This window comes from Cnephaeus nilssonii (genome assembly GCF_951640355.1).
Source record: "Cnephaeus nilssonii genome assembly, chromosome: 15".
NCBI classification, from domain to species: domain Eukaryota; kingdom Metazoa; phylum Chordata; class Mammalia; order Chiroptera; family Vespertilionidae; genus Cnephaeus; species Cnephaeus nilssonii.
Genome location: NC_137086.1, coordinates 41,288,980 through 41,312,154, shown reverse-complemented (window position 1 = coordinate 41,312,154; position 23,175 = coordinate 41,288,980). Strand labels below are relative to the sequence as shown.

General features: G+C 37.0%; 1 protein-coding gene across 1 annotated transcript in view; it reads left to right on the top strand.

Annotated features, from left to right (window-relative positions):
- GFPT1 (glutamine--fructose-6-phosphate transaminase 1) overlaps positions 1–22,061 on the top strand; it is a 57,887-nt gene extending 35,826 nt beyond the window's left edge. The window contains exons 7-19 of the mRNA XM_079792030.1: positions 942–1,003; positions 1,416–1,495; positions 5,212–5,317; positions 7,942–8,105; positions 9,173–9,268; positions 10,658–10,755; positions 14,640–14,760; positions 15,134–15,291; positions 17,822–17,936; positions 18,207–18,334; positions 19,162–19,329; positions 20,518–20,679; positions 21,727–22,061. Of these exons, the coding sequence (XP_079648156.1) occupies positions 942–1,003; positions 1,416–1,495; positions 5,212–5,317; positions 7,942–8,105; positions 9,173–9,268; positions 10,658–10,755; positions 14,640–14,760; positions 15,134–15,291; positions 17,822–17,936; positions 18,207–18,334; positions 19,162–19,329; positions 20,518–20,679; positions 21,727–21,771 (1,503 nt within the window). The 3' untranslated portion in view covers positions 21,772–22,061. The remainder of the gene's footprint in view (positions 1–941; positions 1,004–1,415; positions 1,496–5,211; positions 5,318–7,941; positions 8,106–9,172; positions 9,269–10,657; positions 10,756–14,639; positions 14,761–15,133; positions 15,292–17,821; positions 17,937–18,206; positions 18,335–19,161; positions 19,330–20,517; positions 20,680–21,726) is intronic.
- The last annotated feature ends 1,114 nt before the right edge of the window (positions 22,062–23,175 follow it).

Sequence of the window (23,175 nt, the reverse complement as noted above, 5' to 3'; positions counted from 1 at the left end):
GATCCCATCTAAATTGCCCTAAATAAAGATTAAAGATCCACAAAAGTCAAAATGCATAGTGATTTCTACCCCTGCTTCCCCACTCATAACACTAGCTTTCCCATTTAAAAGCCCTTTACTTCTCAATGAAGGTCCAACCCTCACTTCCCACCTCCTCCCATCCTTATGATGTCTACAGTAAAGGAGGATACAGAAAGATAGAGAAAATAGAGGTCCATTCCTTCCCTTTACTCCAGGCAGAGTAGTGTGTCTTCCCAGTCTTGTCTTGTTTCTACTCACTGTATAACCCAGTTTGTGTTCTGTGTTGTTTTCTTCCCTCTCCTACCTCATGTTCCTCTTTTATTCATTCTTGATTTCTTTAGGCCCTGTCCTTGAGGAAGTTGGGTAGAGGGGGTGGTATGATGTGCATGTTAATAATTGTGATTGTATATATTTACCTCCAATATCAAGGTAAAAAAGACTGTAAGTTAACAGTGGTATAAAATGGGTTTTGGGTATTGAACTTAGGTCCTTTCCTAATTCTATCTTCCCTTTATTAATATGTAGTATGGGAGATATGATTTATTTATTGAGAAACATTGGTAGTATGTTTGAATTTTTTTATAGGACTTTCAGCTATAAAAACTCAGGAACATTTTATTGATATAATTAGACCAAGAAAAAAAAATAAAAGGATGTGTTCTTTCCATTAAAATGGTCTGTTTTGGAGCTATTATCTATTGAGCCTATTTTAAGAGGAAGCTTGTTTAAAAAGTGGGTCTTTGATACACCAAAGCTCAAGAGGAAGTGTCTGCCTAAAATTTAGACTAATTTATAAACTAGTGCAAAAAGTGGTTATGTAAACAAAAAGTTTCTGTGGTAAAGCCAGTATGTATTAAGACATTTCACATTTGATAATTGATTATCATATGTATTGCTGATTCGTTTTTTCCCCTCCATAGGAAGGTGCTTTTGCACTTGTATTTAAAAGTGTTCATTTTCCTGGCCAAGCAGTTGTCACAAGGTATGTATAAATTTAATAATACCTAATAATTATATGTATTTTGAAACTTTTGAATTGTAAGTTTATTCTCTGTACACTATAAATGTGCCTTCACCATAAAGGCCTGTATAGCAACTACTCAGTTTTGCTCTTGTAGCGTGAAAGTTGTCTTAGAAAGTATGTAAAAGAATGGGCATGGCTGTGTTCCAATAAAAATTGGCAAACCTGCTGTGTGGGTCAGATTTGTCTAGCTCTGTTATTGAATATTTTTTTAAAAATTCTGTTTATATTGATCTTTTGTTATATCTGAAGTTGAGCTTGGAGGGAGAATTTAAACTTATTTGAAGAGTGTTCTGTCATCACATTTAAATTTTATATAATTAATGTGTGGTTTATAAAAATGGTTTAATTCTGTTTAATTTTGTATTAACAGACGAGGTAGCCCTCTGTTGATTGGTGTACGAAGTGAACATAAACTCTCTACTGATCACATTCCAATACTCTACAGAACAGGTAAAAACTGTTCCTACATCATGCCATGGGTAGAATGTATAAATTGAATGCAGTAGATATAAATAATTGTTTTCCTTAAATTGAAATAAATGTCTCTTTGGTCACATCCACTCATATATAGTTCTGTCTAGACATGAAAAGTATTTGTTTTGTGATTTCTCTGACAAGTAGAATTTTTTTCTGTTGTATATCCATAGCTAGGACTCAGATTGGATCAAAATTCACACGGTGGGGATCACAGGGAGAAAGAGGTGGGAAATGCACTGCATGGATGGGGAGGAATCTTATCCTGTTTTGTTCATTCTTTACTAATTCTTTGTTCTTGGAGTGAATGAATGTGCTGGGCCTCTAAAAATGTGCTTATTTTATGGGGAAACATATTTTGACATTTTTCTAATTTGCGGAGTATATTTTGTCTGTCTGCTTTTGGCATTTAGAAAACTGCTTTTAGTAATTCGTTTCTTTAAAGTCTCTGAGATTTGAAAAAAAATAGTTTTTTTCCTTTGTTTTAAATTAAAATCATGTAGGATACCATATTATAACTAAGATGCCAAGTTGGGGAAAAGAGCATTGTGTTCTAGACTACTATAGATTGGACTTAGTTGTAATTTGAATAATTCAGCCTAATTTTTAACTGACATAGTTGGTTTTAATGGTTTTTATTTTATGCATGACATTTTACTTTTAGATTTACATTCAATATCTTGATTGGCTTTGTTTGGATTTGGAATTGTTCTTTTTTAATAAGTTTGAATTTTTTATAAGACTTTCAGCTATGTAAACTCTGGAACATTTCATTGATAAAATTAGATTTTTAAAAAGATGTGCTCTTTCCATTTGCTTATTACTAAAAGTAAATTTAGGAAATTAGAACCTATATTATTAATGTATAATTCTTGATTTCTTGAAAAAATTTAGCAAAATACTCTAAACCTATTCATCTTTAGATTGTAACTGCTTTCACTATTTTATCTGTAGCAGATAAAAGTTCTGAAGATGTTAGAATTTTTTATCTTCCTCATCTCCCTCCCTCCCTTTTCAGAAGAAAAACTAGTCTACCAGTGAGAGTACAAATTTTGGATCCAGAGTTCCAGATTTCTGTTAATAATTCTGCTGGGTATACATTACCCATATATTACCTTGTACATTGTTTTAAGCTGCTTTTAGAAACAATGGGAAAACATTGGCTAAGGTTTTAAGAAATTGGAGAAAACATTTATCATGGGACAGATCTTTTTGAGATCAGAGTTTGTTTTAGTAACCCTTACCTCTCTAGCTCCTAATAGGTAGAGAGTGTGCTGCTCAACAGAGTTTAATTTAAAAGTAGGCCTCTTACTGAAGAGGCTGTGTAAAGAGAAGAACCCTGAACTGGATTTTACTATTTTCTCCAGGTGACAAAATAAAGTGGATGATGATAATTGTATTCCACTTAAATGAAATCAGGATGAGAGAATATAGAAAGACTTTATAGATTTTAAGAGTCATATAGGTGTTAAGTAGTAATGTTCTTTTCATTTGAATTGCCAATGTTACCTTAACTTCTTCTAAATATTGTAATTATACCTTGTTACTTGAAGACTGAAATAACCAATATTTGGAGAAAGAACATGTATAGTGAAACTCGGCCCCCTTAGTGCATTTTATAACCAAAGCTGGTTGTGTTTATTTAAAAAAATGTAGATGCTGGGCTATCATTTTGCCTATTTTTTAAAAAAAAGATTTTTTATTGATTTTAGAAAGAGGAAGGGAGAGGGAGAGAGAAACATTGATCAGCTGTCTCCTGCATGCCCCCTACTGGGGAAAAAGCCCGCAACCTGGGTGTGTGCCCCCACCAGGAATCTAACCAGTAACCTCTCTGTGCATGGGACGATGCTCAACCAAATGAGCCACACCGGTCAGGACTCATTTTACCTATTTCTAGATTCACTTTTTATTATTATTTTTAAATATATTTTTTATTGATTTCAGAGAGGAAAGGAGAGGGAGAGAGAGATAGAAACATCAATGATGAGAGAGAATCATTGATCGGCTGCCTCCTGCACGCCCCCCCCCCCCCCAATGGGGAGTTGAGCCTGCAACCCAGGCATGTGCCCTTGACCAGAATCGCAGGCTGATGCTCTACTCACTGAGCCAAACTGGCTACGTCTTGATTTGCTTTTTAAAAGACAATAAAGCTCACTCTTTTTCATGTAAAATTTCCTGAGTTCTGTCAAATGCAAACAGGTGTGTAACCACCACCACAGTCAAGATATAGAAAAATTGCATCCCCCAAAAAGTTCCCTCCCACTGCCACTTTGTAATCAACTCTGGTCCCCATTCCCAGTCTCTGGCAGACACTGATCTGTTTTATCTGTCTTGCGTGTTATCTTTTCTAGGATGTTACCTAATACTTATTTTTTGAAATGCGGTATCATTTCTGCTGTTGAATTTGGATGGGAAGAGCTATTTGGTTTTCATGCCTAAACCTCACCAAATAATCATGGATTGTAAAGAACTTTGGATGTGTGATTCTAAGAATAATTACTTCCAAGTTTTTATAGACATGCATTTTTAGAGGGTTAACACAATATGAATTTTTACAAGTATATTTATGATGTTGTCTGGTCATTGTGTCCGTAGATTATACAGTTACTATGTCCTAATTTTGGAGAAAGGTGCTCTTTTGTCTCTTTGACATTTATATAGCCTTCAATTAATAGATTAAAAAATATATTTGCTAATTTGTCAAATTTCAATATGCTTTCCTGTTTTGACTTTAGCTGTGAATGGGCAAAAAGGAAAAAAAAAATCTTCATCAATAATTGACGAATTAAGTAGAGATGCCAAAATTCTAAAGTGCTAGAATTAAGAGGATATTGTCAGTGAAAATGGACCATTTCTCATTTTTTCAAACTTAAATGTTAGAAAACTCAATTTTAAGAAAGAAGAGGTTCTGGGTTTATAATATTTTCATTCCTTATTTGTTAGAGTTTTAAGTATCTTTGTTTTGTTTTTAAATTACAGTTAGTGGAGATTATATCTTGATTTGTTAGACCAATTTACTATTTTTTTAAGTTTTTTATTTAAAAAAATGTTTTTTATTGATTTTAGAGAGAGAGAGAAAAAGATAGAAACATCTATGAGAGAGAAATGGCTGCCTTCTGCACACCCCACACTGAGGAATGAGCCCACAACCCAGGCATGTGCCCTGAGTGGGAATCGAACCGAACCTCTCAGTGCATGAGTCAACCACTGAACCACACCAGCAGGGCACAAAATTGTTACTAAAATCTAGAGAAGTTTTGTTATGAGATAATAAAAATTACTATGCCACTTGTCTTTATTATTTATTACACAATTTTGGTATTTTAAATATAATTTCATGATAAGTTTAAGTATACAAACTTATATGTATTAATTCCATATACATATACTTTATTAGAAACAAGTGATATTAATAAAGTATTTTGATTTTTACCTGGAAAAGAAAGATTAAAAACATTATATTGTAGGATAGTTATCTGCCACGCTCTCTTTGATAGTTGCTATTTCACTGTACATGCTTTGTCTGTTTTTCTTCTTGCATGGAAATAAGTGATCTTTTTTTTCAGCATTTAAAGTTGCCGAAATTACTTTGTGTTGCTATGGTTTTTTGTTGATTTTTCTAGAAAATTATGTATATTTTTATATTGGTCCTGGTTTTCTACATGTTTACCTATTAACTCTGTGCTCTATAGGCAAAGATAAGAAAGGAAGCTGCAATCTCTCTCGTGTGGACAGCACAACTTGCCTTTTCCCTGTTGAGGAAAAAGCGGTGGAATATTACTTTGCTTCTGATGCAAGGTGAGTTCCCTTAGTTGATTCAAAGAGAATTTGTAGTGAAACTTGCGATGCTACAGGAAACCAGAAAGTCATTTTGTATAAATGTGGTCATGTTGTACAGAACTTCGTTAATTAAGAAAGTGAAGGTGACCTTTTTTTGGAGATGGGTTCTAAGAACACATTTCCTTTCAATTCAAAGCACATAGATCAATAAAGAAAGGATAATAAACCTTGAGACTTGTTCCAATGTATTTATCCTGAGCTCATGTGTTTTTTTCTCCTTTTTAAGGAGCCTTTTCTAGGTTTTATAGGGAGGAGAGATTTTTAAAAATTTATTATTCATTGATTTGAGAGAGAGAGAGAGAGAGAGAAATAGAAACATTGATTTGTTGTTCCATTTATTTATGCATTCATTGGTTGTCTCTTACATGTACCCTGACTGGGGATTGAACCCACAACCTTGGTGTATTGGGACAATGCTGTAACCAATTGAGCTACTCAGCCAGGGCAGGTTGAAAGATTTTAGATTGGAGTGTGAATAGTTTAGTATCCCACCAATTATAGGAAAGTTGCTAAACCATGTTACTTTTAGTCTAATGTAGACGTTTATTTTTTTAATTCAGAAGTAATTGGCAACATAATCAGTTTTACAAAGGAAATAGTACTAGACTATGTGAGAAAATGCAGTGGGGTGCTTAGATGCATTTATAAATGAAATACTAATAATCTTATATAATAAAAGGCTAATATACAAATTGTCCCCTCGACCAGGAGTTTGACCAGGGGGCGGGGCTGGCTGGTCAACTGCCTGCGGCTCCTTCCCCCAGCTGGCCCCACCCCTGATCAGCCCCCCCCTTCCTCCCCCCCCCCCCCCCCCCCCCCCCGGGCACCCCGATCGTGGCCGGGGCTGGCTGGCCAACCTCCTGTGTTGCCTCCCCCTGGCCGGCCCTGCCCGATTGGCTGCGATTGGGGTGGGCCGGCCGGACCCCATCTCTGCACGAATTCATGCACTGGGCCTCTAGTAATGGATATAAAATGGAATCATTCAAATTGCTAACAAGTATTTGAGTCATTCATTGTGCCTGAAAGTAGGGGGAACTAAAAGTGAAAACTGATGGAATTTGGGCCTTAGAGAATTTATTATCTCAGTGGGAAAACAAGCTTCAAGCTTTAATGTGTTCTAATTTATAGGTGTGTAGTCTGTGCTAAGATGTGTCATTGCTGTCATTAAGTAGGTTTGTTACAGAGTTGACAGTTATAGCTTAAATAAATGAGGTTGCAGAAACATCTCAGCCTTTTTTTTACTCATTCACTCATACGGTCTTAACTGCACAATAGCAAAGCATGTACTGTGCTTAGGAGATAATGGTGAGTAAAAAATATTACTTGTCATTAAGGAGCTCTTTTTTTTATTTTTACATATTTTTATTGATTTCAGAAAGGAAGGGTGAGGGAGAGAGAGACAGAAACATCAATGATGAGAGAGAATCATTTATTGGCTGCCTCCTGCATGCTCCCTACTGGGGATCGAGCCTGCAACCCAGGCATGTGCCCTTGACCAGAATCAAACTGGGGACCCTTCAGTCTGCAGGTCAATGCTCTATCTGCTGAGCCAAACTGGCTAGGGCAAGGAGCTCTTTCTTAACGGAGAAGACAAATTTTAATCAATAGTCACACAAGTGTAGAATTCCAGCTGTGATGAGAGTTACAGAATGCTTATAACAGGTGCCTTACCCTCATGAGTAAATTTCTTTAAGGGAATGATGCTTGAAATGATTGCTAAGGAGATATTAGGAGTTAAACAGGTAAAGAGATGGAGGAAAAAACATTCATTCTCTGCAGATTGATCAGCCTGTGAGAGTTTGGGATGGGTGGGAGTGTGGGCTGGAATAGAGGTGGGAAGTGAGGCTAGAGGAGGTGGGTAGGGGTCACAGTTATGCATTTTGTTGATTTCCTAAGAGCCAAAGGGAAGCAGTCATGTGGTTTGCTGGATGAGGGAGAAATCCTGATAAGAGTTGCCTTTTGATATCCATTTTAGCAGAAATGGACAGTGGATGGAGGAAGATTAGAGGGAATGTGGGTGGACAAGTTAGGAGGTTGCTATAGTAATTCAGCAAAGAGTTGATGATAGCTTGAATTGGTTTGTGGTGGTGGACATAGAAGCTTTGAGAAATACTTAGGAGTTAAAATTGGAGTACTTGATGATGGATAGAATGAGGAAGAAACAACTATGCTTTCTTTCAGATCTAATCTAATTTGGTTTAGGTTGCTGCATAGAGATCCTTTTATTCATTGTCCACAGCGACCACCGCTCACCCTGACTTCCCTGTGAGGAATGGCATCAATAACCAGAAAGCTATCAGAAATATTGCATGATGATAGAATTTGTATTTTTTTTCTCTTTTTTAAATTTATTTTTTAAATATAATAATGTTACATGCAATAAACATTAATATTTCAAGAAAAAAAGGGTTTCAAGTATAATAATATTACCGAAACTGTACTTATATAGTATGATATCACAAAAGTTGTAGGAAATAGTTAAAAATCTGAGTTTGTATTTAAATTTGATTTTTGTGTCCTAATGATAGTTTTAATAATCATCCTTGATTATCGATTGTAATATCTCCTTGAATGTGTTATAGTGCTGTAATAGAACACACCAATCGCGTCATCTTTCTTGAAGATGATGACGTAGCAGCGGTGGTAGATGGCCGTCTTTCTATCCATCGAATTAAACGAACTGCAGGAGATCATCCTGGAAGAGCTGTGCAAACCCTCCAGATGGAACTCCAGCAGATTATGAAGGGTGAAAGTTTTATCATGTTATAGCTTGGTGTCCTTATTGGAAAGGGTACATTCTACTTCCTGTCCTAGTGTAGAAATCTGATAACACAGTGCTGAGCGAAATTGTCCACATGATTAGTGAAGGGATAGCCCCAGGAAAGAGATGGTTCTCTGAAGAAATTATCTGTTAGTTTTATAATAGTTCTCCTTCAACTAATCCATGTGTTTTTTTCTAACATTAAAAAGAGATTATTTAAATAGTACTTGAAATTTTTAAGATGCTTTATAAACAGTTTGTGTTCTGTTCTTTATTCCTTTCTTATTCTCCCTGTGCTTCAGTTTTCTTATATATAAATTGGGGATAATAGGTTCTACCTCATTAAGGATTAAGAGAGCTAATATATGTAAAGCCCTTAGAATAGCACCTGACACACTTAATGAACCCTACGTAATGTTTGCTGCTCTTATCTATTATTAGAGGCCCGATGCATGAAATTCGTGCAAGAGTAGGCCTTCCTTCCCCTGGCTGCAGGCACCGGCTTCCTTCTGGCACCCAGGATCCGGGCATCCGGAAGGAGGTCCGGTCTAATTAGCATATTATGCTTTTATTATTATAGAATAGGTAATTATTGTGATTATGGCTTTTATTCTCCTTTCTGGTGGGGTTGTAGTGGGAATAAAAACTAACACTTATTTATGTAACAGCTATGTGTCAAGTCCTTACTGTATATGTCCATACTACAATGCTATGAAGTAGCTGCTATTCTTATTTTACATATTAAGGTATTTCCCCAGCGTCACTTAGCTAATAATATCCTTGATTCAAACCTAGGTTTGAATCCAAAACTTAAGCTTGTCCCACTTCCCTGTTTATCTGTAACTGCATATTTTACATGATTCTTTCTCCTTGTTCATTTTTCTTCAGATAGGGTAGAATGTCATATATGAGCATTGTCCTCTATTGCATGACCTTTCGTTTCATTTCATTTACTAAGATTATGTCAAAGGAGATAGATTTTCAGTTTTGTACAAATTTGTTATTCTTTGGCTTGTTTTTTTAAAAATATGATATAATTTATATTCCTTTAGGAAACTTCAGTTCATTTATGCAGAAGGAAATTTTTGAGCAGCCAGAGTCAGTTGTGAACACAATGAGAGGACGAGTCAACTTTGATGACTATACTGGTAATTACAAATGAATTATTTTTTTATTTCAAAGTGTGTGGGGGTTGGCATTGACAGCCTGAAAGTTTATTGTCTTTGATAGCATTATAGAATATTTGGCTGCCAGTCATCTTTTTTTTTGTTTGTTTAATATATTCTTAACTGATTTTGGAGAGGAAGGGAGAGGGAGAGACAGATAGAAACATCAGTGATGAGAGAGGATCATTGATCGGCTGCCTCCTGCACGCCCCCACTGGGGATCGAGTCCGAAACCTGGGCATGTGCCCTGACTGGGAATCAAATCATGACTTCCTGGTTCATAGGTTGACACTCAACCACTGAGCTTCACTGGCATGGCATCCCTGTTGATAGAGTGTCGGCCCTTGGACTGAAGGATCCTGAGTTTGAATCCAGTCAAGGGCACATACCTCAGTTGCAGGCTCAATCCCCAGCCCCGGTCGGGTATGTGTGCAGGAGGCAATTGATGTGTCTCTCACATCAGTGTTTCTCTGTCTCTCCCCCTCCCTTCCATTCTCTCTAAAAATCAATGGAAAAATATCCTCGGGTGAGGATTAACAAAAGATAAAATATCTTAAAAAAAAAAAAAAAGAAGACTGAGAGGAGAATAGGTTTACCTTGTGTTCAGGCACTGTTCTGGGTACTGTAGGAGAAATGAATATAACTAAGTTATTTCTCTCCCAAGCAGGTTTATAGAGATATAATTAGATATAATAAAATTTATTGTTCTTATTGTATAATTCAATGAGTTTCAACAAACTTCCATAACATGCTCATAATGCTGTCCTTTACAACAATGAAGACATAGCACAGTTCCATTACCCTAAAAACTCCTTGTGTCCTTTGTATTCAGCACCTTCCCACCTCCAGATGTCAGCATCTACTGTGTCCCTATAGTTTTGCCTTTAAGATAACTTTTAATCTAAAGAAAAGAATGTAAAATTGACCAAACAAGTTAAAGTCTGATACATACTGTAGTAGTGTGGACATTTGGGAGGGAGCTGAATAAGACTAGTTACAAGTCTGGGGAACCAGTTAAGTTGTGCCTTATTTAAATTACTTTTCAAAATATAGGGATCTAAGGAGAAAAAAAAAAAGGAAAACAAACGAACTACAGAGAACTTCTAGGACTTGCTGGTGGAGTGGATGTGGAGAAGGGATAGGAGCAATGAGGATGACTCTGACATTAGGTGAATGAGATGGAAAAGACTGAGAGGAGCCCTAGCCAGTTTGGCTCAGTGGATAGTACACATGCCTACTTCTACAAGAGCTCCTCAGAGGAATACGAATTCTTTAAAATTCTGTTACTTCCCAGTGGGCGCTTATGAAAAATGATTGCTTATTTCATATAGTTCTTTCCTAAATAATTATATACATGAACTTTTATTTCAGTGAATTTGGGTGGTTTGAAGGATCACATTAAGGAGATCCAGAGGTGCCGGCGTCTGATTCTTATTGCTTGTGGAACAAGTTATCATGCTGGTGTAGCAGTAAGTAGCTTCTTAAAATCTTAATTGTAATATGTTTGGTATCAGAATATATCTGCAGACAAATAGTACCTCCAGTAACACACTATGTAAAACTATCCTTTGTTAAAACATCGTGTTATCTTTTCAATTTGCATGACAAAAATCAAGAAGGTTGGGGGCAGAAATTTTAATAGATCCTTGGAATTATTTATTAATAGAAGATCTGCTTTAAAAAGGATCTTAGACGTACAGGTAGAATGCCTGCAAATGACTTCGTTAGTGAAAGGCAAAGAGAGGGAAAGTTTTTGCACCATCTTAGCCTTGTGGTCTAGTGCACATGCCTACTTCTACAAGAGCAGCCATTGAGTTTTGCTTCTCATTGTTCATGTAGCCCAGACAGATGGCTGGTACCATGTGTGAACCTCACCAGGAGTTTACTTGGCAGGCACGTTTCTACAGAGAGAGGAAGTCTGCCTTATGTCAGACTTCGTTCTTTAAACTGTTACTTTGGAAGCTGAAATTTTATATTAAAGAAGTGTGTTGTTGTCAGTGCAGAAGCATAGGAATATAACAGTCTTTTAGTCCAATAAATCAGATCCATGTGTAGTTTATGTGCTGCTGATGTCAGCTCCCATAAGTACAGAAGATCCTTTCATACTCAGTTGCTACTTTCAGGATGATTCTTAAAGTTCATGACATAGTAATTTTTTTATTTGCTGGGGCATAAATATTTGTTGTCTATACCTGCGGGAGCCAGTTATTTAGTGGTTTAAAACTAGCTAATCACCCAGCCCTTGAATTTCAACAGACTTTACTCTTCTCTTAAAAAAGAAATTACATAGTCCTAAAAAGGAAATTCTGCAGTATCAAAGGAAAGAGTTGTAAAAAAGTGATGGTTTTGAGCATGGGAAAGAAAGAATGAATTAAAGATGATAGTGTAAATTAGGGGATTGGTTAATTTAGTGGTGGTTTAGGTCTATTACTGAATAAACCCATTCAGAAATTAAAAATTTGAGTAAACGTCATATCTAATGCTAAGTTTGAATTGTGGGGCAGAAGTTATATGCTCTGTTAGGCTTTTCTAACTCTGAAATTTGAGAAGATTTAAGCTATTTTTAAATATATATATTGATTTCCTCTCTGAAATCAATATATATATATTGATTTCAGAGAGGAAGGCAGAGGGAGAGAGAGAAACATCAATGATGAGAGAGAATCATTGATCGGCTGCCTCCTGCACACCCCCTTTTGGGGATTGAGCCTGCAACCTGGCCATGTGCTCTTGACTGGAATCGAACCCTGGACCCTTAAGTCTGCAGGCTGACGCTCTATCCACAAAAAACAAAACATAGCCAAACGAGTTAGGGCTATTTTTTGTTTTTGTGGATGCTGAGACTACTATAGTTAACTAATAGCAATCTCATGGTTTATTATACAAAATAATGTCATTAATTCTATGTAGGTTTTTGTTTTTGGTGGTGTCAAATGTGAATGACACATTTGCGTAATTGCTTTTTTAGTATATACTGTGTATCCTGAACAGTAACAATTAACTAAAATCATTCTAAGTACAGTAGGTCCTCGGGTTACGTCAGAGATCTGTTCCTACTGCACGACGTAACACAATTTCCGCCGTAAGTCGGAACCCACCTGTGTAAGCACCTACGTCACTCACGTGGAGCACATACACAGCAGTAATGAAGTGAAACAGTAAAAAAAATTTAAAAGAAATATAACAATTCCTGACCTTTACTTGTGGTAAATAAATAATAAAAAACCCAAAAGCACATATGTACATACGTCGAAATGACGGAACTTTTTTTTTTATAAATAAATGGGAGATGGCAATGTAACCATGAAACAATGTACGTCGAGTCCAACGTAGCCCGAGGAATGCCTGTATAGATTGCTTTTCAAAATGTTTATTGTCTCTGGGTTTTTCCAGTGGCACGCAATGGAATTTAACATTAAATTAGTCTCTTATGATGAAAATATGTCATTCTATTTCTAAAGAGTTGCTTCTATTGAAAGACCAAACCATTTATTTGCACAGATACACCTTAAGATTACTTTCTGAGGTATATTATCTATATCTATATCCTATCTAATAATAGAGTAACATGTAAATTACCATCACTCCGCTACACCCACGATTGGGCGGCGGGAGGCTGGGGGGCGGGACTCGGGGTGACCTATCCGGCCATTGAGAGGCACGGATCCGCTGCCACTGAGATGGGCTACCCTGCTGTTGAGAGGTGCAGGGGACGGGATTCCCGCCCCCTGTGCCTCTCAACGGCCAGATCCGCGGCCGCTGAGGGGGCCTGCCGCGGACACCCAGCTGCGCCTCTCAATGGCAGGGTAGCCAGGTGTCCGTGGCAGCTCCCTCAGCGGCCGTTGAGAGGCGCAGGGGGCAGGAATTCCGCCCCCTGCACCTCTCAACAGCAGGGTAGCCCCCCTCAGCGGCCGCGGACCATCAAAAGTGGGGGAGCTGGGTGCCTGTCTGCTCCGGCACCAGCGGACAGGCACCCAGCTCCACCGCGAAAAGTGAAAGCGTGTAGGGGACCCTACACGTGCATGATTCAATCATGCACTGGGCCTCTAGTATATATATAAAAGCCTAAGCGACTGTTCAACCGGTAGTTATGAGGCACACTGACCACCAGGGGGCGGACGCTCTGACCAATAGGTTAGCTTGCTGCTGGGGTCCAGTTGATCGGGACTGGGTGAGATGGGCTGGACATGCCCTGGAGCCCTCCCTTGGTCCCTCCCTGGCCCTGATCCATCGTGCACTGGTACAAGGGACCCCACCAGTACATGAATCTGTGCACCAGACCTCTAGTTTTTAAATATTTGATAAGTTGCCAGATTTGTATCTTTCTCTTTTAATTTTGGAGAGTATAATTCCAGTATAACATTTACATTGTAAACTGGGGCAGGAAAGTTTGATTTATGTTTGAGGGAAAATATTTAGCATTTTAGTGTCAGTAATTTATGTAAAATTAGTAAATTAAATACATCAATGGAAAAAAGTTAGTTAAAAATAGGAACGTTTTATCCTTGAAGACTTTCTGTACATGATGTTATAGCATTTTTAAAAAGTACCAATCCGAAGTTATAGAACAAAATGATTTAGTTCACATTTGTGGCAAGAAAGTTGAAGGGGTATGAAGTAAGGAAACCTTACAGTTATTCACTTCTGTGAAGGAGGAGGAATGCAGGGATGGAGCAAAGATGGGCAGGGCCACTTACCTAAATAAGTAGGTGATCTACATAGTTATTATTAAAGCAACTAAATGTATGCAACTGAAGGGCCTAAAATTTTTGCTGCCTAAAATTTTACTTTCCCATTGTTTTTAACTTTCTGATGTTTGGAGTAAAAGGAATTTAATTAAAATGAATTTTAAGGTGCTCTTTGAGCAGAAGCATACTACCTCCTACTTTACCTTCCATACTACAAAATTTGAAGGTAGTGAGCTTTTTTTCAAAACTAGATTTCTGAAGTATATTGACTTTTTTTTGGAACGGTACTACTTATGAATATATGGTATTTGAAGTGTTTAATTTTTCACTGGGTGTTTATCTTATTTGGAATTTCTCTGACTTAGTATTTTATGAATCGTCATTTTAAAGACTAAAATTGGGAAGTTAGAGATAACATACAAGCTAATTCAGAACAGTGCTTTTTCTGCTTCTCCAAACATTTATACATGTGGTTTCCCCTGCATGGTGAATTTTGATTATTTTATTTTTTGTGCTTTAATCTGTATTGTTTATATTTTCTAACAATGTGCATGTTTCATTTTTATAATCAGAAAAAGTGAAAACTATACATTGAGTCCAAAGAAGGCCAGTGAAAAAGAGTATTTGAAGTAAAGTTGTTTGACCAAATAATATTTTCTTTACAGACACGTCAAGTTCTCGAAGAGCTGACTGAGTTGCCAGTTATGGTGGAGCTAGCCAGTGATTTCCTGGATAGAAACACGCCAGTTTTTCGAGATGATGTTTGCTTTTTTATTAGTCAGTCAGGTATGCTAATTTTAAAGACTTGGCAAAAAGGAAAGTCATTCTTTCTAAAAATTATCTTGGCAAAAATTGATATTTAAAGATAAACTGGTATTGCAAGTGGCAAATAGAGATTTATTTTGATATGTGATTCTTAATGAATTAGTAAAATAAACATGTTTTACACTCAAAGAGCTGAATTTTCAAAGACAGAAAGAAAGGAGATCCTAAAAAGTAGGATACTGTTAAAGTTTTGCTAATTTATTTTAAGTGCATATTTTAAATTTTATTTAAAACAAATGATTTTGTTGAAAGTGTAGTCAGTTTTTTGTTTTTACATCTAAAAAAGCATGTATTAACTGCTGTATGTGTTACTTTTGTCCTCCTTTATACACAGGTGAGACAGCAGATACCCTGATGGGTCTTCGGTACTGCAAGGAGAGAGGAGCTTTAACTGTGGGGATCACAAACACTGTCGGCAGTTCCATATCAAGGGAGACAGACTGTGGAGTTCACATTAATGCTGGTCCCGAGATTGGTGTGGCCAGCACAAAGGTAAATTCTTGACTTAGTTCTTATGTAATTATTTAATCATAATGTTGGTGAAACAGACTAATCCATATCTTGCATTTAACTTGTTAGCACTTACAGAACTCACAGTTTACTAATTATTGTAAGACATAAGGGTCAACAATAGATAAAATACTTGTCCCCTTCATCACCTCCATATTAAGAATTTGAAAGGACAAATGTATCTATAATAATAAAAGCATAATATGCTAATTAGACTGGACATCCGAACAACCTTCCAGACATCCTTCCAGATGACCTTCTTAACAAAGCGACCCACAGGTTGAGAACCGCTAGCAGGGTCGGCTAAGACCATCGGAAAACACAGATATTTACATTACGATACATAACAGTAGCAAAATTACAGTTATGAAGTAGCAACGAAAATAACTTTATGGTTGGGGGTCACCACAACATGAGGAACTGTATTAAAGGGTCGCGGCATTAAAAAGGTTGAGAACCACTGCTTTATAGACTTAAATTCCTAACACAAATGGATGAAATACCATATTTCTGGATTGGAAGATTATTTTGTAAAAAAATGACAGATCTGTGAGACAGAATCAATAGTCCTGCAACATAACTCCAGTACATCAAATGAATGTCTCAAACTAGTAGAGAAAGGGTGGGGTGAAATTGAAATGAAGGAAAAATTGGTTATTTATAAAAATAGAAAAACATAAGTTAACACCTTGTACTAAAATTAATTTCAGGTGGTCTAAAAATGAAATGAAAACGTCAAATAAAATGGGCCCTGGCTAGTTTGACTCAGTAGATAGACTGCCTGTGGACCGAAGGGTCCCAGGTTTGATTCCAGTCAGGGGCACATGCCGGATCCCTAGTAGGGAGCATGCAGGAGGCAGCCAGTCAGTGATTCTCTCTTGTCATTGATGTTTCTATCTCTCACTCTTCCTTTCTCTCTGAAATCAATAAAAATATACTTTAAAAAAAGTCAAATAACATGGGACAATGATAACAATAGAATTAAGAAAATTTAATAATACTTAACTGATGTTAGGATGGAAGGACTGTTTAAATTTAAAAGTACTACATAACAGTTTAAAAAAATGAAACTTCTGTGTCAGTAAACACCATTATAAAAGGTTAAACCAAACTGGGAAAAACTATTTGAAACATAACAGTAAAGACCTTACAATCAACTTTTTTAAAGAATATATTTTTATTGATTTCAGAGAGGAAGGGAGGAGAGAGGGATAGAAACATCAGTGACGAGAAAGAATCACTGATTGGCTGCCTCCTGCATGCCCCCTTCTGGGGATCAAGCTTGCAAACTAGGCATGTGCCCTTGACCAGAATTGAACCCCGGGACTTTTCAGTCCGAAGGCTGACGCTCTATCCACTGAACCAAATTGGCTAGGGCACGACCAACTTAAAAGAAAAAAAGAAAAACAAAAAAAACCCGCCAAAGTTGAAAATAAGTGAAGAACAATGAAGTTAATTTTTAAAAGAAGAAACGTAAATGGCTAACAAGCATGAATAAAAATCTTAATTTTTTTAGATTCAAGATATATATGGTAAAGGAGTAGAAAGAGTCCATTGTCTATCAGTCAATGGCAAAAATTTGTTAAAAGGATAATTCTCAATATTGTAAAGAATGTGACAAAACAGTCATATCTTACGTTTATATACAGCTAATGGGAATAAAAATCGTCTTGGCAGCATGACTGCAAGTTTTAAAATATTCACAAGTCTAGTTTTAAGAAAAATTTTTTTTGAATTAAAGTCTTAGTTCAAGCTTTCATCAATAAAAAGTTTGTTTTTAGCCTATATGTCAGACATTATGTTGAATGATTTATACTTGTCTCATTTGTTCTCATGATTATCTTGTAAGTATTGTGTACTTTTAACAGATGGGCCATCTGAGGCCTAAAGAGGTGGGAAAAGTTCCTTAAGATAATTACACACTAGAGTAAGTAAGAAAGAAAGCATTCTGTCTTGGCAAAGTATTTATTATGTTAAGAATAAAAGCAAGTTACAAAATTACACCTACTAAGAATTTTCTAAACAATATAAAAAGGAAAAACATAGTAGAGATTAGAAGGCAGCATTCACAAAAGTTATTAATAGCATGTTATTAATGTAATTATCCCTATGGATCAAATGGCAGTTCTATTTTTAATTTTTTGAGGAAACTCCACACTGTTTTCCATAGTGGTTGTACCAGTCTGCATTCCTACCAACAGTGGACTAGGATTCCTTTTTCTCCACATCCTTGCCGGCATTTAGGCAACCAATCGATGTTTCTCTCTCTCACCCATGTTTTTCTCCCTCCACCTTCCCCTTTCCTCTTCTCCCCTCCCCCTCTTCCTTCCCCTCCCTTTCTTCTTCCTTCTCTCCATAAAATCAGTAATATGTCCTTGAGTGAAGATTAAAAAATAAAAATAAAATGGACAATATATGCTTATAAAACCAATGGGAATTTGTTTGCATATATTTTAAATGAAAAATTCTTAAGTTCTTAAAATAGAACTGCTTTTTTTGTGTGGTGTTTTAGGCTTACACCAGCCAGTTTGTATCCCTTGTGATGTTTGCCCTTATGATGTGTGATGACAGGATTTCCATGCAAGAGAGACGCAAAGAGATCATGCTTGGATTAAAGCGGCTGCCTGGTACGAAGATGCTCTTATACTACAGTTTTGTTGTCTAAGGGAGCCAGTAATGGGTGTCATTTTCTTCTTGTACTTGAAATTGTGGCTTCTAGCTGTTTAGTCAATAAATCTTCCTACTTTTGCACCTTTGTATTTAAAAATTCCTCTCTGATATCACAAGGGAATAGAAACACTGGTCTTTTGTCAGTTGCTACAAATATATTATTGTTTTTATATTGGTTTGGTTAAATATCCTTTTTCATAGATGTTGCTAATGTTACTTCTTAACAGATTTGATTAAAGAAGTACTGAGCATGGATGATGAAATTCAGAAACTGGCCACAGAACTTTATCATCAGAAGTCGGTCTTGATAATGGGGCGTGGCTATCATTATGCTACTTGTCTTGAAGGGGCACTAGTAAGTCTTCTTGCTTATAATTTCACTCTGTTTACTTATGGACCTGGCACATAATCATACTTTTAGTTTGAATGAAATAGGTGAAACTTTTACAAGTGCTTTCGTTTTTATGCTTTCTGATTTGTTTACCCTGAGAAGGTGTAACAATTTATACTTAATGAAAAAGTGAAAATCAAGAAGAGTACATTTTAGCATGATAGCTTGGGTTTAGCAAGTAATTTTGGTTAATTTGTTGTCCAGATATGACTAAAATAAAGATTAAGTTCTCTAAGTGTGGGATTTAATTCAGGTCAAACATTAACCAAGTAGAACAGTTACAAAGAAATATGAGTATGTTCATGAGAATCTAAAATGTTGAAAAATCCCTGGTTAGGATGTCGGCCCACACACCGAAGGGTCTTGGGTTTGATTCCCTGTCAAGGGCATGTACTGGGTTGGGGGTTTGCTTCCCACCCCTGGTTGAGGCATGTGTGGGAGGCAATCAGTCGATGTGTGTCCCTCTCACATCGATGTTTCTCTCTCTCTTCCCCCACCCCCTTCCACTCTCTCTGAAAAGCAATGGAAAAATATACTCAGGTGAGGATTAACAAAAAAAATTTAAATTAAATTAAATCTTGAAAAAGTCCTTATAGGTTTTAAAACTTCTAGTCACTGTAGATATTATAGAAACAATGATCTGTTAGCCTATTGGCTATATTTATAGATCAGTGGTCCTTTAATACTTTTGGATAAATAGCGATTTCAGATATCTAATATTTGTGTAATATTTACTTAAGAATGGGTTTTTGAAAAAGAGACTGAAGACTAATCTAGTTCTTTTCTATTAGAAAATCAAAGAAATCACTTACATGCACTCTGAAGGCATCCTCGCTGGTGAATTGAAGCACGGTCCTCTGGCTTTGGTGGATAAGTTGATGCCTGTCATCATGATCATCATGAGAGATCACACTTATGCCAAGTGTCAGAATGCTCTTCAGCAGGTGGTTGCTAGGCAGGTAAGTCAGGGGCTGCTGTGAGGACACCTTGGGCCATTAAAGCTTAATTGAATTTTATGACATTTAAAGTGATAGACCAGGGCCCAATAGATAGCTTATAAAACATGTTGAGGTTTGCATGTGAGGGATTAGATTCTCAAGAGTTTTGACAAGACCCAGCTCATAGATCTCACAATAGGCAGAATCAAGACCAGAACTGAAGTCTGGCTCTCCAAATCCTGTCCTCTTTAATTAGCTTAATGCTGCTCCCTTTTAATTTAATATATATTCTTACATGTGTATTTCAGAAGGAACTAGATTTTATATTAAAACTACTGGTGATGTGCTTAACTGAGTTTTCCTCTGATCATTTGGCTTTATTTATAAATCTCAAAAGATATTAATCTCTACTCACAGTGTAGTTGTTATGAACTTGGGTTTTGAAGGCAGGCAGACCTGGATTCAAGTACAGATGGTCTCTGGCTTATGGTGGTTTGACTTAGGATTTTTGGACTCTACAATGGTATGGAAGTAATACGCATAATAAATTATGTGAGATATTCAATACTTTGTTATAAAATAGCCTTTGGTTTAGATGATTTTTCTCAACTGTAGGTTAATATGTGTTCTGAGCATGTAGGCTAGGTTGATCTAGGATGTTTGGTAGGTTAAGTGTATTAAATACATTTTTGGCTTACACTGAGTGGCCAGATTATTACGATCTCTGAGTACCTCATTTATTTGATATCAAAGATACTATAAATCGTGCACCTGATCAGTTTTCCCCTTTGCACTGGCTGATAGAAAGCTTAGGGCAAATAGGTGGTTGATCTCTAGCAAAAGTCTAGAATACTTTTGGTACCCATTTGAGATATAAATACACTGAGTGGCCAGATTATTATGCGTTCAGAGATCATAATAATCTGGCCACTCGGTGTATATTTTCAATTTATGATGGGTTTATAAGCAGAGGAGCATCTGTATTGAGCTTGGTGTTTCTTAGTTGTGTTAGCTTAAATAACTGACTCCCACAAAGCTTTCATTTCCTTGACTATGAGATCAATCTGACTTACCATATAGGATTGTGAGTTTAAATAAGTCTGTGTTAGTGAGGCCACATGTGAGTTATTGAATGTAAAATTTGCACATTCACTTGCTACAGCTCTTACTTTGTTTACCTGTGATTGTGTATGTGGCTTTCTTTCCCAGGGACGCCCAGTGGTGATTTGTGATAAGGAAGATACCGAGACCATTAAGAACACAAAAAGAACAATCAAAGTGCCCCACTCAGTGGACTGCTTGCAAGGCATTCTCAGTGTGATCCCCTTACAGTTGCTGGCTTTCCACCTTGCTGTGCTGAGAGGCTATGATGTAAGTGATGGAGCACTGCAGAAATCTGGGGCTGGCTTTTTACCTGAGTACATTCTAATAGTTTTCCTTCTAAATATTTAGCAATAGCATTTGACAAATCCATCAGATATATATAACATTTATATATATAAAAGGCTAAGCGACCAGCCGGCCGGTAGCTATGATGCACACTGACCACCAGGGGGCAGATGCTTAACATAGGAGCTGCCGAGAAACAGCAACTTTGCAGAGTGCCCTCTCACACTCTGGGACCCCTTGGGGGATGTCGGACTGCCGTTTTTGGCCCAATCCCCACAAGCCAGGCCGAGGGACCCCACCTGCCCGAGGGATCCTGCTCACTCCGCAGATGCACATCAAGCCCGGGTGCTGCCCCATGTGCGCCGGGGAGGGGCTGTGGGAGGTTGGCTCCAGGGCGTGTCTGGCCCATCTTGCCCAGTCCTGCTCCCACCAGCCACCTTCTAATTAATTTTCTTTCAATGTGCATGAATCCGTGCACCAGGCCTCTAGTATATATATAATATCTCTCTATCTATCTATCACCTGTTACATTTACCTGGCCCAATTTGTAGGTTACATCATAACATTTTCTTACCATAGAACTTAAAAGGAATCTTGGAGATTATAGCACCATCAGAGATTACCTTTTTGGGGAATCTCCGCCTGTTGTTACCCTGTTTCCTAATTCTTTGTTTAGGACTATCTCACACATTTCAGGACTTTTACAATTCTTGGCTCCCCAGTCATTGTGACAACCAAAACATCCTGCTCTTAGCTGTCCCCTCGGAGGCCTGCCACCTCTGGAGGCCATCCCTGGACTCTTCCTGTGCAGAACTGGCTTCTTTAGGATTCTTTTTCCTAACTGATTTCAAGTCTTTTAAAGAGACATTATGTGACTATGTTTCTAATGCGATTCTTTGTAGTCTATAGTAAAGATGGTTAATGAGAAAGTTTTCTGTTTTTACAAAAATAATTCGCTTATAGAACACTACCACCCCCCAGTCTGTATAATCTCTTTAATCTTGCTCCCCCCCTCCTTTTTTTTGGCAGGTTGATTTCCCCCGGAATCTTGCCAAATCTGTAACAGTAGAATAAGGAGCATCTGAAACTCTGGGCGATTAAGCAACACAAGACACCTTTTGTATTTAAAACCTTGATTTAAAATATCACTCCTTTAAGCCTTTTTTTTTTTTTTTTTTTAGTAAATCCTTATTTATATATCAGTTATAATTCCACTAAATTTGTGCTTTTTGTGAAATTACCTCATATTTTTCCAGTAATTTGTGGGGAAGTTTGAAAAATGGAATCAGTATCAGAAACAGTTAGCTTTCATTTTCTTTTTTTAATCATCACCCGAGGATCTTTTATCCATTGATTTGTAGAGAGAGTGGAAAGGAGGGAGGGAGGGAGGAAGGGAGGGAGGGAGGGAGAGGGAGAGGGAGAGAGAGGAGGGGAGAGGGAGAGAGAGAGAAACATCAATGTGAGACAGACACATATCAGTTGGTTGTCTCCCATACATGTCCCAACCAGGGTGGGGATCAAACCTGTAACCCAGGTACGTGCCCTTAGCCGGGAGTCAAACCTCAGACCCTTTGGTCCTTGGGCTGACATTCTAACCACTGAGCCAAACTGGCCAGGGCTAGCTCTCATTTTCTTTAAAAGATCCTGGGTGTTGGATTTCTGGACTCTACTTCAATCTGAGAGGATTGTGTATTTTCAAAGTAATTGGCATTTGTTTTACCATGCTTTTATTCATTTAGACCAATGAAAGAGTAGTGCATTTATTAGAAGATCTAAAGCCAGTGGCAATGTATTTGGACATTTGATTACGGTTTTGCTAAGTTATATATAAAGACAAGATGCTATGATTTATTTTGAAATTTGTTACGGTACTTAAAAACAAAAAACTTTTCTTGGTGGGATTTCTACCTAAGTTAAGTTAATCTTAGCCTCTCAAATTTAATGTTTGTTATCTGTAAGTTAAGGTAGTTTAGGAAGCTAAATAGTATCGTAGTGCATTGGTTTTCTCCAGCCCTTACCAGAAAATATTTGTATAATTTCATAGCACAAACTAAATTTGAGCTGCTTTGGACAGCTAACAATATAATTTTAAATTTGAAGATGGAATATATACATATTGGATATCCGACTCTTTTTTCATCTCTTAAAAATGGTTTTTATTTTCTTGTATCTGTACTTTTTAATCACAGATGAATGACATATTTTATCTTGTTCTTTGAAATCACCACACAGAGTTGTCATCAAATGTCTCAAATTAAATCAATATTGATATATTCAGAATTCACTTCAACTTTGTCCCAAAGAATTTCCTGCAATTAATTTAACTTCCCTTCACTGCATTCTATAAAACTAGTACCTTCCTTTCCGTTTGGAAGCTCTTTGCAATAGTTTGGAAGATTTGCAAGTCTTTTGGATAATCATTTGACTCTATATGGTGGGCTAGGCTTAGAAAAAGCTATGTGCTTTACACTGAAATTA